The sequence below is a fragment of the Nomascus leucogenys genome, chromosome 14 (genome assembly GCF_006542625.1).
Source record: "Nomascus leucogenys isolate Asia chromosome 14, Asia_NLE_v1, whole genome shotgun sequence".
NCBI classification, from domain to species: domain Eukaryota; kingdom Metazoa; phylum Chordata; class Mammalia; order Primates; family Hylobatidae; genus Nomascus; species Nomascus leucogenys.
Window position 1 is genome coordinate 45,568,046 of NC_044394.1, and position 17,507 is coordinate 45,585,552.

The 17,507-nt window shown below is 36.4% G+C and overlaps 1 gene segment (V, D, J or C); it reads right to left on the bottom strand.

Moving 5' to 3' along the window:
- Window positions 1-16,420: 16,420 nt before the first annotated feature.
- On the bottom strand, window positions 16,421-17,162 carry LOC100604649. The segment is given in 2 exon segments: window positions 16,421-16,998; window positions 17,102-17,162. Coding segments are annotated over 2 exon segments (447 nt in total).
- Window positions 17,163-17,507: the final 345 nt, after the last annotated feature.

Consider the following 17,507-nt stretch of genomic DNA (forward strand, 5'->3'; position numbering starts at 1 on the left):
TAACTAATTATGTGAAGTTTTTGTGTTTAGAATATTAATATGAAAGGGCCGGGCACAGTGGCTCACGCCTGTAATCCCAGCACTTTGGGAGGCCGAGGTGGGCGGATCAGGAGGTCAAGAGATTGAGACCATCCTGGCTAACACGGTGAAACCCCGTCTCTACTAAAAAATACAAAAAAATTAGCCCAGCATGGGGGCGGGCGCCTGTAGTCCCAGCTCTCGGGAGGCTGAGGCAGAAGAATGGTGTGAACCTGGAAGGCAGAGCTTGCAGTGAGCTGAGATCGCGCCACCGCACTCCAGTCTGGGCGACAGAGTGAGACTCCGTCTCAAAAAAAAAAAAAAGAATATTAATACGAAAATCCAGTATTTTTTCAGACGAGGGTAAAGTTAAAAATGTGAAAAAAGAAATGCTGTTTAGTACACTGAATGAGACTGTATGTAGTCAGGTCACTGAGCAAACATACAAAGCTTCAGCAGAAGCTCAGGATCACTGGAAGTATTTTTGGTCCGATAATTTAAGCATCTTCAACTCTACCCTTAACTTTTAATATATGACTAGTTTTCCTGCTATGAAGCTTCAGTAAAAAGAAAATGTTTTTCATGTGTATGACAGAGGCAGATAATAAAGGTTGGATGGTATATTACCTGCCTAATCAATAGGTATGATAGCTTGTTTCATACATCTTGTAAAGACTAATATAGAAAGTGCTTTGAAACCAACTGAAGCACGCACTGTGTAAATATGTTTTATGCCTAGGTAAATTTTCCTAATACTTATTTCTGAATTGAAATTTATAATGACATATTTTTCTTTTGTAGGAAGAAAGTAGCTTGAGATAATGACTGAATTAGCTGGGAAGAAAGTGAGTTCAGAAATACCTGTAATGTAAGACAGTGACACATGAAAATCAGTTTCTTAGGTGGTGATTAATGTTTTATCCAAAAGATTTGTGTGATAGTGTCCTATAATTATCAAACTTGTAGGTCATTCAGAAAAGGCGTGTATTTGGGCAAGTCACTTTATTTCTGTCTTTCACCTAACCAATTTGTTAAAAAAGACTCTTTCTTTCTGCCAATGGTTTTCAAATGGTGATGATTCTGTCTCCCAGGGGACATTTGGTGATATCTGGAGACACTTTTGGTTGTCACAAAGCGGGTGATGTAGGTGCGACTGCTGACTTCTAGTGGGTAAAGGCCACGCATACTGCTCAAAAGGGTAGTTGCCCAGAACAAAGATGTATCTGACCCAAAATGTCCTTAGAGCCAACATTTAAAAAATCCTGCATTCTGTCTTCTTTACAGGATTGGTATAAAATAAGATAATTTGTATGAATGTTTATTGTATAGAACACCACAATATAATAATAAGTATTATTATTCTATTAAAAAGTTGACGGGGTATAAGAAATATTCTTTCTTCATTCATTTATTTATTCTTTGTCAATTTCTTAGATATATGTTAGGCATTCGGTTTTTAAGTAGTAATTTCTATCATTTTTTTCCCTAATAGTTTTCACCTCCTGTGTCAACAATATGAAGTTCTTTCCAGGCCAAAAAATATAAATATTCAGCTAGACTTTCTTCTGGTGACAAAACACAGTAAACAAAAATACACATAATGTACACTTGGCAGAGAATTGCAGAAAGATGAAATTATAGGACAAGGCTATATGTGAATAGTGAGAAGAAAGGATGAGAAAAGTAAAAAATATATATAAAGGTCAAGTATAGAATATAAAAATAGAGGCAATATCTTAAGAACTACTAACAATTAGAAATTAGAAACCATGGTTTTTTTTGTTGTTGTTTTTTTTTGAGACGGAATCTTGCTCTGTCACCCAGGCTGGAGTGCAGTGGCACAATCTTGGCTCACTGCAAGCTCTGACTCCCAGGTTCACACCATTCTCCTGCCTCAGCCTCCCAAGTAGCTGGGACTACAGGTGCCTGCCACCACCCCTGGCTAATTTTTTGTATTTTTAGTAGAGACGGGGTTTCACCGTGTTAGCCAAGATGGTCTTGATCTCCTGACCTTGTGATCCGCCCCCCTCGGCCCCCCAAAGTGCTGGGATTACAGGCGTGAGCCACCGTGCCTGGCCTAGAAAACATGTTTAAAGCATTTCTGAGATTGTATCAATAGCTTCATATGATACTATTTTTCAGATATTGGTCGGCACTTTTTAATAAAACAACTATTGTATAAAGGAAAGTATACTTTTACTTCACCTGTTTTCAAATGCTAATTATTGCTATTTCTTTCAGAAAACCACAATTTTGAACACCTGTGGGTTCAATATTCCTTCATCTTGAATATGTCTTACAAAAATAGATTCCCAAACAATCGTGTAAATTATTTCTAAAATTTATTCGTGTTGTCCCTTCTTACTAAGCCTAACTGAAAGTTTCTAGCTATATTGGAAGAAGCTTGGGAATGATAGTTAATCTTTGTTAATGTTTAGAAAATGCCCAACACATAGGACATGATTTTTCTAAATATTTTTACATATAAAGTTTATTTAAACCTCAAACAATCCTGTGAGGTGAAGACTAATATTTATTATTCCATTTTGTAGATGAGGAGACTGAGGCTCAATGTGGTTAAGTAATTTGCCCAGGTCTCCCAACTAGTTTATAGCAGAGTCAGGATTTATACCCAGGTTATTTGGGTTCAGAGCTCAAACTGTTAAGTATGGGGCTATGTATTAGGGCTCTCCAGAAAAGCAGGACAAATAGGATGTGTGTGTCTATATACAGTGAGAAGGTGATTTATTTTAAGGAACTGGTTTATGTGACTGTAGAGGCTGGCAAGTCCAAAATCTACAGGGTATGGCCCATCAGTCGGAGATGCTGCAATTTAAGTCTGAAGGCCGTCTGCTAGCAGAATTTCCTCTTCCTAGGGGAAAGGTTGGACTTCGTTCAATTCAACTGATTGGATGATGCCTGCCCACATTATTGGAGGGTAATCAGCTTTACTCAATGTCTATTCATTTAAATGTTTATCTCATCTAAAAAAATTACCTTCACCAAAACGTCTGCAGTAGAATAATATTTGAGCAACTTTCTGGTATTGTGACCTATCCAAGTTCACATGTAAAATTAAACATCAGAATCAATCAACTCCTTGTCAACTTGGCACCCATACGTATCTCCTTAAACCATATTTAATCTTCAAGTAAAGACAAGAACAAGGTCATACTTCCACCTAACATGATTGAACAACCCTGTGTACAACTGCAGATTTATTAACCCTTTCCCCAAAAGGAGACACAAAGTTCTTGGGTGATGTTTACTCATCTCATTGCTATCCCGTAGCTTAAATACTATGATGTGAACTGAACAATACTTAAATACTATGATATAAAGTCAATACAACTTATGCTAAATGGTAAGGAGGTAAGAGAGGGAAGCAAACGAAGATATTTGATACAAACACACACACACGAACGTTAACAAAGAAGAAATACTCACGATAGACGACATTGTTTCCCCAGGTAAATATACTAATATTTTCCCCATTGCTTCATGATAATTTCAATAAATTTAATTTATATTCCTTTTATTGCTAGATTGAGTAAACAGCATGACATCTTAATTATCCTTTTAAAAACTGGGTTCTAAATAGTATATCAGTGTTCAGAGTCACAACTTTTGCAATGATGTTGATTACCTTCAGTTAAACTCACTAAAATAACTACAATTTTATAACCTGATCCCAATCTTTTCCTAAATGGTAATTCTAGCCAGCTCAATGTAACTTTAGCAGATCTTGTGCTAATAGCCTTATGTCAAAATAATTAAAATTTAAAAAATGATTATTTAAATTTTAAAAAAGTTTTAATTGAGGAAATGCTTCATTGTGTAATTAAAAGAGAATACTCATATGGTAAGACTTCATTAATTAGGATGACTAGGGAAAAGTCATCTGGGTGTAGTAAGCATACATTATCATGTATTCTCAAGCAAAATGAGTTGTGTTGATTTCAGATACTTAAAAGTGCTACCTAGCAGAAGTTTCTGTTTCAAGTTTTGATCAATGTTGTTTGGAATTAACTTCTTAAGGCAGTAGGATAAGGAGATTATATTGCTTAAGGCTCTTTTTATATTTTAATTAAGTTAAAATATTTAAGTGAGTCTTGCAGAACATTTGGATACAATTTGTTTTCTTAAACAGATAGACATTGGCCTTAATTATGAGGTGGTAGCATGTGTTAATATTCTTGTTCTCCTTTTTTTTTTTTTTTTTTGAGACAGAGTCTCACTCTGTCTCCCAGGCTGGAGTGCAGTGGCACGATCTCAGCTCACTGCAAGCCCTGCCTCCTGGGTTCATGCCATTCTCCTGCCTCAGCTTCCCAAGTAGCTGGGACTACAGGTGTGCACCACCACCCCCGGCTAAAGTTTTGTGTTTTTAGTGGAGACAGGATTTCACCATGTTAGCCAGGTTGGTCCCGATCTCCTGACCTCGTGATCTGCCTGTCTCGGCCTCCCAAAGTGCTGGGATTACTGGTGTGAGCCACCACACCTGGCTATTCTCCTTTTTTATTATAAACTTTAGTCTACTTTCATCCAAAATAAACTCGATTTAGTGATTTAGAATTGGTGATGTTTTATTTTGGGTGAATTTTACCTAATATTCTAGTATTGGAAATGTCTAATTTATACCTATTGTAGTGGTTGATTTGCTTAGAGATATTGGTTTTGTTCATATTTTGTGATCTTTCATGATGGAAGCAGATAAATTTTAATTTTTTAAGTGGCAAGTGTGTGTTTAGTGTTCTTTGACTATTGGTTATTTTAAATTAAACTTTTTTGATGAAATCATCAATTATCTATTTGCATTTCAAATTTAACTCAAATTAACTTGTTTTGTTTTGTTTTATTCATTTAATTTATGTACAGTAGTTGTAAATAGTCATGCAAACGTGGTGATGTTTTGATATATAGAATGTATAGTGACCATATCAGGGTAATTAGCAAATCCATCACCTCAAACATTTTTCATTTTCTTTGTGTTGGGAATATTCAATATCCTCTTTATAGCTCTTGGAAGTACATAATGTATTATCATTATCTGTAGTCATCCTACAGTGCTATAGAACACTAGAACTTACCAAATTTTTTCATGAGGTGTTTGTTAATGATAATAACTTCTGGTAGTTACTTATATGCCAGGTAGTATTTAGCCACTTTCTAGGTCTTAAATTTTTAATTCTCATAATGACATTAAGAGATAGGTATTCTGTTATCTACATGTTAATAAATGGGAAACTGATGCCTGGAGAAGTTAATAACTTGGCTGAGACTATGCAATCAGTATGTTGAAATACACATCTTAGCCATGGAGTCCCCATGCCTAAGGACTGTGCAGTGCTAACTTTTGAAGTACAGATTAGAAGTTAAATTGTTACATGTTTATTATGTGTATTCCAACTTGGGGAGCCCATAAAAGATGCATAGCTTTAAACCATGAGATTAAAAATTATCTATTTGCAAGAAATAATAAAACTTGAACAGCAATAGTTTGACAAGAAAAAATTCAAGATATTTCCTATAAGTACGTCTTAGGCCTCTCTCTGCATCCTTTGAATATTGAACTACTTACTGACCTCTCTATAGATCATCTAGCATCCATTCCTCTTCTCTTATTAGTTCCTTTTTTCTTATTGAAAGAATGACTATGATTTGGCTTAATTCTTGGTCCCCCTCTGTGTCCTTAATGTTTGGAATTAAACTCCACCATGAACTTTGAAGGCCCTATTATTGATCTACAATCAATAGCATTGCTTTTGTTTTTCTCACAGGTTTTATTTTTATTTTTTAAGAAGGAACAATTATTTCAAGTTATTAGACAAATGATGCTTTTAATGGAGCATTTCTATACTAACTCTAAGTGATCTGTGATTATTCCCATCGACTCTTAAAAGACTAGACTCTCATTTCTGTTATTATTGAACTGAGACTTCACTTATAAAGATCTGCTTCCTTTTCCAGTGATTTGGTTGTTACAATATGGTCTGCCTATTATGCTGATGTTCAATACAATTTGTTATTCAGAGTGGACACAAATTGTTATTCAGGCTAGCCACCATCAATGGTAAACTTATACCATTTCAAACTACAAGTTCTATTTTCCCTCCCCAAACATTTTTTTACTGTTTTTATACAATTAAATGATGTAGTGAACACTAAGATTCAAAGAGGGATTTTATACAAAATTGAACATTAAAGATGAGCCTCTCAATGTCAGTTGGGATTCAAAACACTAACTGAGAGTGTGAGGGAATTGAATGCATTTTTATATTGATTAGCTCTCAGTAAATTTAACATGAGAAATAGGCCATTTTATTTTTAAAAATCAGATGTTGCCTTTTGGCCTTACAAGATTTTCATGTTAATCCAGATGCTATCTTTAGAACAGTTGAAATACGAATGTACTTAAAGTTATTCTTGCAATTCCTTTATGGGACCAATCTTACAATATTAATGTTAAAGAGAAAGCTTGCATACTACTGATATAAAAACAAAACAAAACATCTTATTATAAAAGGTTATCATAAATAAGGAGAGTCTTGAAGCACTAAATGTGAATATTAAAATGCGTGTTAGTTATTGAGGCAATGGCAAAGGCAGGAGTGTGAAATATTTAGATGCCATTTGGGGTACTGTGTTCATTTTGGGGTGCCATGCTTCAGAAAGGACTTTAATATACTTGAGCAAGTTCAGGCAGCATAACATATATTTAAAATAATTGATAATATTTCATGGATAGATGGAAGATTTAGGAAGAAAGGATAACTGTTTTTAAGTGCCGAAAACATGGTCACATGGGGAGCAAAAGAGAAATATTCTATACAAATCTAGACTACTAAAGAAGAAATGCAAGTTATAGTGAAGTCTAAATTGAGTCATCTTGAGGATCAGTATTTTGCTAATTAAAATGGACCAAAAGTGAGATGAGCAGCCTGATGTGATGGCAAGAACCTTATCTCATGCGGCATTCTAGCGGTGACTACATAGCATTTGCTTAGAGAAAGTTTGTGTGGGTGTAGGAGGGATTCCTTGTGGCTGAACCATAATATATCTCCTATATCTTTCTCAAACTCCAAAACTCTGAATCTGTGAGTCTGTGAACTAATACTCTACAAGTCAGCTTATCAGAGCCTAGCTTTCAAAAGGTTTCTTCTTCAAAATACTTTCCCATATGCAATGTACATGTTTAGTTTTGAATGTTCTTTTACTTATAGAAATCTAATAATTTTGCACGTATTCTTCTACCTCTTGTTTTTCCTCAATATTATGTTCCCTTCTATAACCCAATTTTTGATACTTTCTGCTATTGATAGTATTTGAATCATTTCCAGTTATTTTGCTCTCCCAAATTGTGCTTGTGTAAACAGTGTTAATGGTGTATCCTGATAAATATGTTCAGTAATTTCTCTAGTGTATATATATAGAAGTAGAATTCCTGGGTATTAATGTATGTGAAGCTTCAAATTTGTTAAATAATACCAAATTCCTTTCCAAAGTAGTTTTATCTGATTTTACCTGATTGCAACTTAGCCTGGGTTTTCTGATTGCCCCTCACATCCATGACAATTTGTATTGACAAACATTTAAATTTTACCCATCTGGTGGATGTGAAATGGTATCTCATGATCTTAATTTTCATCTCCCAAGGTATGAATGAGGTTGTGAAGTGTTTGTGTTTCTTCTGTGAAAAGTCTGTTATTGTCCTCTCCCTTTTTTACTGTTGAGGGGATAACTTTAGATATATTGGAACTTAATCCTTATCAAAGTTACATGCATTGCAGATATCTCTCCTATCCATGGCATGTATTTCTATTCCTTTTTTTTCTTTTGGAGACAGAGTCTTGCATTGTCACCCAGGCTGGAATGCAGTGGCGTGATCTTGACTCATTGAAACTTCCACCTCTTGGGTTCAAGCAATTCTTGTGCCTCAGTCTCCTGAGTAGCTGGGATTAAGGGCATTCACTACCATGCTAGGCTAATTTTTTGTGTTTTTAGTAGAGATGGGGTTTTACCATGTCGGCTACTTTGGTCTTGATCTCCTGACCTCCAGAAATCAGCCGGCCTTGGCCTCCCAAAGTGCTAGGATTACAGGCATAAGCCCCTGCTCCCTGCAGTATTTCTATTCTTCTGTGATACATTCTGATGAACAGAAATTATTAATTTTAATGTAGTCAGATATATCAGTCCCCCTCTTGGTTTGTACTTGTTGTATCTTTTTAAAGAAATCCTGTTAACCAGTTTTTCTTTTTTCATGCATGTGAATGTGTGTGTGTGTGTGCATGTGTGTGTCTGTGAAGGCACTTTCTAGCATATTTGGAAATAATCACAAGTCATTTAGTGACAAATTTGATGAATAGGTGTAGGTGATTAAGCTGAATAATACAGTTTTATTTTTTTGGCTAAAATATATAAGAATGTGTGTATATGTACTGTTAGAAAGGAATGGCATTTGTTGTACAAGTTAAGGATTGACCAGATGTTTTACTCTAGAACATCATTATTGAAAAACTGACATATTTTGAAGGGTAATGTTCCTACTACTCATCTGGTTGCTAAGTCCTTGTGAGATTTTAAAAAATATAGCCTTGCCTCGTTGTGGTTCTACTAATGTACAGTTCTGCATTTCTTTCTGAAGTATTACTAGTGGATATGAGTTTATTACACTAGGAAGAGGCATAGTGTGGCTTTTCTTATTTTGGAAGACTCCTGAAAGCAAAAATGTTTGAAAATTGCCATGCTTGCTTTGAGATCATGGTTGAAATGCCATTTTTGGGGAACAGGCCCCCAAATCTGGCCATAAAGTAGCCCCAAAACTGGCCATAAATAAAATCTCTGCAGCACTGTGACATTTTTGTGATGGCCATAATGCCCACGCTGGAAGGTTGTGAGTTTACTGGAATGAGGGCAAGGAACACCTGGCCCACCCAGGGTGGAAAACCGCTCAAAAGCATTCTTAAGCCATGAACAACAGCATGAGCAATCTGTGCCTTAAGGACATGTTCCTGCTGCAGATAACTAGCCAGAGCCCATCCCTTTGTTTCACCCATCCCTTTGTTTCCTGTAAGGAATACTTTTAGTAAATCTATAGAAACAACACTTATCACTGGCTTACTGTCAATAAATATGTGGGTAAATCTCTGTTCGGGGCTCTCAGCTCTGAAGGCTGTCTGCCCCCTGATTTTCCCACTCCACACTCTATATTTCTGTGTGTGTGTCTTTAATTCCTCCAGTGCCACTGGGTTAGGGTCTCCATCAACAAGCTGGTCTTGGCATGCCATCAACTATTTTTTTCAAAAAATCAATCTGACATTAATAAGGCAAATCATAGGTCACATTAAAAAGGTACACCCTTTTCCCCTCTTATTCTTACTTCAATCAGTTATTTATTTCTATGCTTATTCATTTTGCTAAGATATCAATCTATCCATTCTTCATTTTGGGAGAATGCCTGGTTGGAAACTTTAAAAGTGTATTTTTTTTGGTAAAAATTAGAAACAAAAATAGCATACCTGAAAAAGTGAAAAGTGAGAAGAAAATGTGGATTAGTACTTTTTTGGCAATGGTGTAATAACACATTGATTTCTTGGTAATGAGGTAAAATTTACTTCAACCATCATGACGTAACTGTTGAAGAGTTTGAATGCTGAACATTTCACACAATTCTACAATTGTTGTATGTTCATTTTAAAACCACATAAATGTATGTCTTCAGGGACTTTAATATGATTTTCAATTATTTCTCTGTGGGGCTGGATAGAATAATGCTTTTAATATCCATCCCTCTAATGAGAAAGCCTTGAATGTTTAGTAATTATTTTGGCATACTCTCCAAGGTCCAGACATATAGGAGCTACTTCCCAGCACAGGAAGCTTACTGGTGTGGCTACCATGGAAACAGCCTACGCCACCCCCACCACAGAGAACATCAGAATTGGCCTCTGAAGTTCCTATTGGAATTCTCCCACGTCTCCACATTTGAGAAACAAAGGCTGTAATTGCACCTAGTTCATCTGAATTTAACTACTGAAACTTTGGAAAGCTACAGTCTGAATCTGATCTTTGTATTTAGGCCCTTCTATAAACTCCTTTCTGATAAAGTGAAAATATTTTTGTGCTAAGGCTCCAAAAGTAGTCCAGAGATTTAGAATTATGGTTGATGACTTAAAATGGTATTAAAATCAATCTGAGAATTCACACTTTATGTGTATTTAAAACATCAAAGAATTATTATTGAGTATATAGTTACATTAATGATTTGTATAGTATCTTTTCTTGCCTAATTCATCCAAATTGACTGAAGTGAATCTTTTTCTGTGTATCACAAAACACCCTATAAATTATTCATAAGAATATATAGGAGCAAGTGATGCTTTTATTTTATTTTAAATGTTATTTTATTATGTTTTGAAACAGGGTCTCACTCTGTCTCCCAGGCTGGAATTCAGTGGCAGGATCATGGCTCACTGCAACCTTGAACTCCTGGGTTCAAGCAATCCTCCTGCCTTCACCTCTAGAGCAGCTAAGACTACAGGTTCATGACACCACACCCAGCTAATTTTTTGGATTTTTTGTAGAAATAGGCTCTCACTATGTTACACAGGCTGTTCTCAAACTTCTGGCCTGAGGCGATTCTCCCCCCTCAGCCTCTCAAAGTTTAGGGATTACAGAAATGATCCACCAAGTGGACCCTGTTTGGTGGGGCAAATGCTTTTATTTAATTTAATTTAATTAATGTATTTATTTATAAATAAAACATAAATACTAGAATTAATATTAGAACAATCTAGTATAAATAAATAAAAAGCAAATGCTTTTATTTATTTATTTTATTTATTTATTTTTAAAACGAAGTCTCACTCTTTCACCAGGCTGGAGTGCAGTGGCACGATCTTGGCTCACTGCGACCTCTGCCTCCCGGGTTCAAGTAGTTCTCCTGCCTCAGCTTCACAAGTAGCTGGGACTACAGGTGTGTGCCACCGCACCCAGAGAATTTTTGTATTTTTAGTAGAGACAGGGGTTTCACCACCTAGGCCAGTATGGTCTTGATCTCTTGACCTTGTGATCCGCCCATCTCGGCCTCCCAAAGTGCTGGGATTACAGGTGTGAGCCACCACCCTGGCCTGCAAGTGCTTTTACAACCAAATAGTAATCTCAGCTACTCAGGAGGCTGAGGCAGGAGAATCTCTTGAACTTGGGAGGTGGAGGTTGTGGTGAGCCAAAATCATGCTGTTGCACTCCAGCCTGGGCAACAAGAGTGAAACTCAGTCTCAAACAAAAACAAAAACAAAAACAAAACACAAAAGAGTATTTACTTTCTATTGGCTGTTCACTGTCTGTGTAGCTGAACAAGAACAGTTAATTTACTCTGTATACTTTTCAATATAAAAGCTAATTAAGTTACTTTGTTCATTTATTAATAGCAAAGCCTTATTAGAAAAAGCATCTGGTGAAGGTGGTCAAACTCTTATGAAGATGGTTTTCCATTTCACAAATATGTAATGGTATATTTACTTAGGAAAACCAAAGCTTTCCACAGTATCACTAATGAAAATGTGTATAAAATTTTCCTTTAAAAACTGAGCAGTCTTCTTTAAAAGATCTTTTATTCCCCAAGGGAAAAAAGAAGGGTGTGAGTATTTGTTTCCTATAGAGTTTAATTAATAGCCTATTGTAATAACTTTCACTGAAAGCCATTGTTCTGGAATCCTATGTGAAGGACAAACACTCAGAACCATTTGCACATACTCATCAAAAGAAGTTTTTTTTTTTTTTTCATTTTTATGGCTAGAAGAACACAATTCAATGCTACACTTTATATTTGGATCATGTGGATTATATTTACAGTATTATTTTACATTACTTTTCTATTACATTGCATTTCATCTTGTTTTAGAATATTTAATAACCTCAGCAACATTCCTGATATAGATTTATGGGATCCTTGATGGTTCACTCATGATGGTACATGCCCTCAATAAAGCCACTTAAAAAAAAAGATTTGTAATAACCTGCTGCAGTATTATGGGTGCAAAGATTTTTATTCATTCAACCTTTTGAAAATATGCATATGCAAATGTTTATACTTTGTGCCTATATGTGTATATGAATTTACGTGACATTGCCTTTTCCCTGAGTTTATATCATATTTCGGGAAATGGTGGGTTGGTGGTATAGCATGTAAAGGATGTTATCAATGATTAAATTCAAATTTACAAGAAAAGCAAGATTAATAGAAATAACTATAGGTATTGATGATGAAGCTCCCAAGTGAATTAAAATGATTCTTCAAAGAAGCCACAGTGGTTTTTCAGCATCAGTTTGCATACTATCCTCTTCAAAGAAAATTAAGATGACTTGCATGGAAAGTTTTGAAATTTCTTTTCTTTTAATTCTATTCACTTAAATAATTTATTATATCAATTCCAGTATTCAAAGGCATATGAAACAAGAAAAATGTTTTGGAAATTTTTTTCTTTATGTTGAGTAACCAATTACATCTATACAAAGCAGGCATTACTAAACTATCGTCTTTCCTCTTCTTTTAAATGTTCTGAGGACTATCACGAGAACAGCAAAAGAGATGAAGACCCATCCTCATGATAGAATCACCTTTCACCAGGCCCCACCCCCAACCCTGGGAATTACAATTTGAAATGAAATTTGAGTGGGGGCACTAGTACAAACCATATCGGCTGCCTTTTATTTTTGCTATTGCCTGGTTGCCCTGACAAGGATTTTCAGTGCTATGTTAGATAGGAGTGGTGAGAGGGCATCTTTGTCTTGTTTCAGTTCTCACGGGGTTTGAGCTTTTGCTCACTCAGTATAATGTTGACTGTGGTTTTGTCATAGATGGCTCTTATTATTTTGAGGTATGTTTTTTGATGCCTAGTCTGCTAAGAGCTTTTATTATGGGTGAGTTTTGGATCATATCAAAAGCTTTTTCAGCATCTATTGAGATAACATATGGTTTTTGCTTTTATTCTGCTTACACAATGAATCACAGTTATTGATTTGCAGATGTTGAAAGAACCTTGCATCCCAGGGTAAAGCCCACTTGATCATGATGTATTATATTTTAAATGCTTCTGGATTCTATTTGCCAGTATTTTGTTGAGAACTTTTAGGTCTGTGTTCATCAGGAATATTCATCTGATATTTTCTTTTTTTAATTATGTGTCTTCCTGATTTTGTATGCCAAGAAGACACAGTGAAGAAAGACAGTCTCCTCAATAAATGATGGATAACTGGACATCCATGCACAAAAGAAACAAAATTAGATCTTCTCTCACACCATGTAAAAAATCAACTAAAAATGGACATAACTTGAAATCACCAACTCATAGACAACATGGAAAAACTTCCTGTCATTGATTCAGAAATAATTTGTTTGAATTTAATACCAAAAGCACAGGAAAAAAAAAACTATGTGCAAATTACAAACGACCTGATAAAAGGGAAAAAACCTGGTTAGACTTTTTTTTCAGATAACCCATTCATGAAAAAGAGAGCCTAAAAACGTTCTCAACATTACTAATTTTCAGAGAAATTCAAATCTAAAACACATTGAAATATCGCCTCAAACCACTTAAAATGACTTATCAGCAAGACAAAATATAACAAGTGTTTGCAAGAATGTGGGGAAAGGAAATCATTATATGGTGTGATAGGATTGGTTAATCAATAAATTGAAAAATAAAGTTATCATACAATCTGGTGATCCCACTTCTTGTTATATATTCAAATGAAATAAAATTATTATGTTAAACATACGTTCACTGCCAGATTATTTGTAATAGTGTAGATTTGTGAAAGAGTTTAATGACCATAGATTAATGAATGTTTAAAGAAAATGTGTCCACATAAAACTGAATTTTATTTAGCTTTGAAAAGAAGGAAATTCTGGCATTTGCAACAACACAGATGGGCCTGGAGGACATGATGCTAAGTGGAATAAGCCAGATGCAGAAAGACACATGCTACCTGATCTCATTTACGTGTGGGATCTAACACATCCAAGCTCTTGAAAGCAGAGGGTAGACTAGTGGGTCCCAGGACCTGGGAGGAGAGGGAAATTGGGTGATGTTGGTTAAAGGAGACAGTTTCAGTTGTACAGGGTGAATGAGTTCTGGAGATCTAATGTGCACCAATTTTCCTGTGTTTAATACTGTACTGTAAAAGTGATTTTTACTAAAAGGGTAGATCTTAGGTGTTCTAATGAGACACACAAACACACGCACACACTCACACCCAGTACATTTTTAAAATAATAAAATGGGCTGGGTACGGTGGCTCACGTCTGTAATCCCAGCACTTTGGGAGGCCGAGGCCGACAGATCTCTTGAGGTCAGGTGTTCGAGGCCAGCCTGGCCAACGTGGTGAAACTCTGTCTCTGCTGAAAGTACAAAAAAAAAAAAAATAGCTGGGTGTGGTGTTGGGCACCTGTAATCCCAGCTACTCGGGAAGCTGAGGCAGGAGAATTGCTTGAACCCAGGAGTTGGAGGTTGCAGTGAGCCGAGATGGTGCCATTGAACTCCAGCCTGGATGACAAGAGCAATACTCCGTCTCAAAAATCAAACAAAAAATGGTAGCTCTGTGAGAAGATGAATATACAAATTACCTTAACCATGATGAGCATTCCACAATGGGTATATGATATGGTTTGGATCTGTGTCCTGGACCAAATCTCATGTTATGTTATAATCCTCAGTCCTGGGGTGGGACCTGGTGGGAGATGACTGGGTCATGAGGTGGGCCTTTCATGAGTGGTTTGCCACCGACTCCTGGTGCTGTTCTCACGAACGTGCATGAGTTCCCACAGGATACAGTTGTCTAACAGTGTGTAGTCCCCCCACACCCCGACCCGTGTCCTGTGGCTCCTGCTCTGGCCGTGTGATGTGCCTGCTCCCCTTTGTCTTCTGCCATGACCCTAACTTTCCTGTCTCCCCAGAAGGAGAAGCCACTGCACTTCCTGTACAGCCTGCAGAACCGTGAGCCAATTAAACATATATTTTTTTCAAATTACTCAGTCTCAGGCATTTTTTATAGCAGTGTGAGAATGGACTAATACTATCAAAACAACAAGTGGTGCACCTTAAACCTATACATTTTAAAAAATATTTTATTTCTACCTCAATAAAACTGAAAAAAATTAAACTTACTCTTACAATACAGAAAAACATACTTCGTATTTTCTCAACAAAATTGAGACAACATAGGTAGAAAAACTTTCACTAAGGTATCTGTAATAGCTTTGCTTATAATATTCATATACTGGAAACAAATATAAAGTCCATCGACAAAAAAATAGATCAATATATTGTCATATATTTACTTAATGGACTGTGTCAGATATAAAATCTCTGTCCTTCCTCCCTCTCTCTCTCTCCATATATACATGAAAACTTTGAGGTTTCATATCAGAGTCAGCCCATTAATTGAATAAACGACACTATGTTGATCTAATTTCGTACATTAAATAGCATGAATTAACCTAAAAAATAGCAAAGTAGCCCCTTACCAAAAAAGGTCTATACTGTTTGATTCCATCTATATAAAGCTCAAAACAGAAAATAATGCATCTATGGTGTCAGAAATCAAAACATTTCCCCATGCAGGGTTTGACCGCAGGCACAGAGAAAGACGCATGTTGGGGGTATGGACTTGCTCTTCAGGCTACCTTAGGTGTTTGGGACAAGCGTATTCACATTTGCCAGAAACTCTCTAGTGGCGCATTTCAGATCTATAAAGTTTTTCTTACATGTACATTTTATCTCATAAAAAAATAAAAAAGTGTAGAATAGTTTAAAATTCAGTAAATAATACAGTGAATATTAAAACCCTATCCCAAATATGAACATTATTACATGAATTAATAAAATGTATTTCAGTATACTTCCTAAAATTAAATCCCAGCAATAAGAAAAGATAACAGTAACACCAGAAACTTAGTAATTAATTAGCATACATTTCATAGAGAAGAAAAAATATTCAAGACAGATGAAACATGTAGTTTTTTCCAATCAAATGTCATTAAATTATTTATACGATATTTAACCTGCGTCAATATTATAAATTGTTAATATTTTGTGTGGTATTACAACTGAGAACAACTTTTAAATAAAAAAGGATATTTGAGAGCACGTGAACCAAATTGAATGTATTCTCAATGCTGGTCCAACGCTTACACTGCAAAATTCTAATAATACCCTGGTTTTGAGTGGGGCTTTGGAAAAATTATTTTTAAGGGATAAATTGAAAGAACAATCTGCAATCCAGAGGCATTGGCATTCCATGTCAGAAAAAAATTGAAAATATGTAATCCATAGTAAGTCCTGAAAAGAAACCTTGGAACATAAGAAGCATCTCATGTGTATCATGTTTGTTAGGAAAATGATTACCTTTATGTTGTTTTGAAAAACTAAAGCAAAGCATAATGAAATTAAGTGTTTTGTGCTTATCTGGTACAAAATATTGCAACCTCATAAGGCTCCAGAGTCCTGCAAAAACAAACCAGCCTCCTGCATCTGAGAAAGGAAACCTCCCCCAGCACCTGCTCCTGGGACCTGTCCTGTCCTCAGTGGTTCCCGCACACCCCCTGGTGGCCCCGCGCGCCCCTGCAGGGAGGTTTGTGTCTGGGCTCACACTGACCTCCCCTCGCTGTTTCTCTACCACAGTAATACACGGCCGTGTCCTCGATTTTCAGGCTGTTCATTTGCAGATACAGTGTGTTCTTTGAATCATCTCTTGAGATGGTGAATCTGCCTTTCACAGACGCGGCGTATTCTGTGGTGTAACTGTTAGCTTTTTTTCTAATACGGCCAACCCACTCCAGCCCCTTCCCTGGAGCTTGGCAGAACCAGCCCACGTAGTAGTCACTGAAGGTGAATCCAGAGGCTGCACAGGAGAATCTCAGGGACCCCCCAGGCTGGACCAAGCCTCCCCCAGACTCCAACAGCTGCACCTCACACCGGACACCTGCAAACACAGAGACACCCTGGTCAGAAACTGCCACACAAATCCACTGTTTCTCTCACTCGTGTCCACTCAAATTCAACATCTCTAGTTCCCCATGAATCACCTTTTAAAATAGCAACAAGGAAAACCCAGATCAGCCCAAACTCCATAATGAGTCTTCTGTGTTTATTGCTGATCAACAACTGAAAACACCTGAAAATCCCAGGGCTGGGGCTCTGCTTTCAGAGCTGCAGGGTCAGGACTGGGCTGGTTTTCATCAGCAGAGGGAGGACCCTATTTGCATGTCTCCTACTATATAGCAAGCTCTGGGATGGGACGCCTGAGGAGAGGGACGTGTCCAGAGCGGATGAGAGTGTCCTGGAAAATATGGGCGGTAATCCTATCTCTCAGGAAAGTATAACTTCAGATTATGTGATTGTGCCTTGATAATCATTTAGCAATCATCATCTTATTTTTACATATTTGCAGAATATATTTAATTGAAGTGTCAATGTTACAATTTAAAGAAG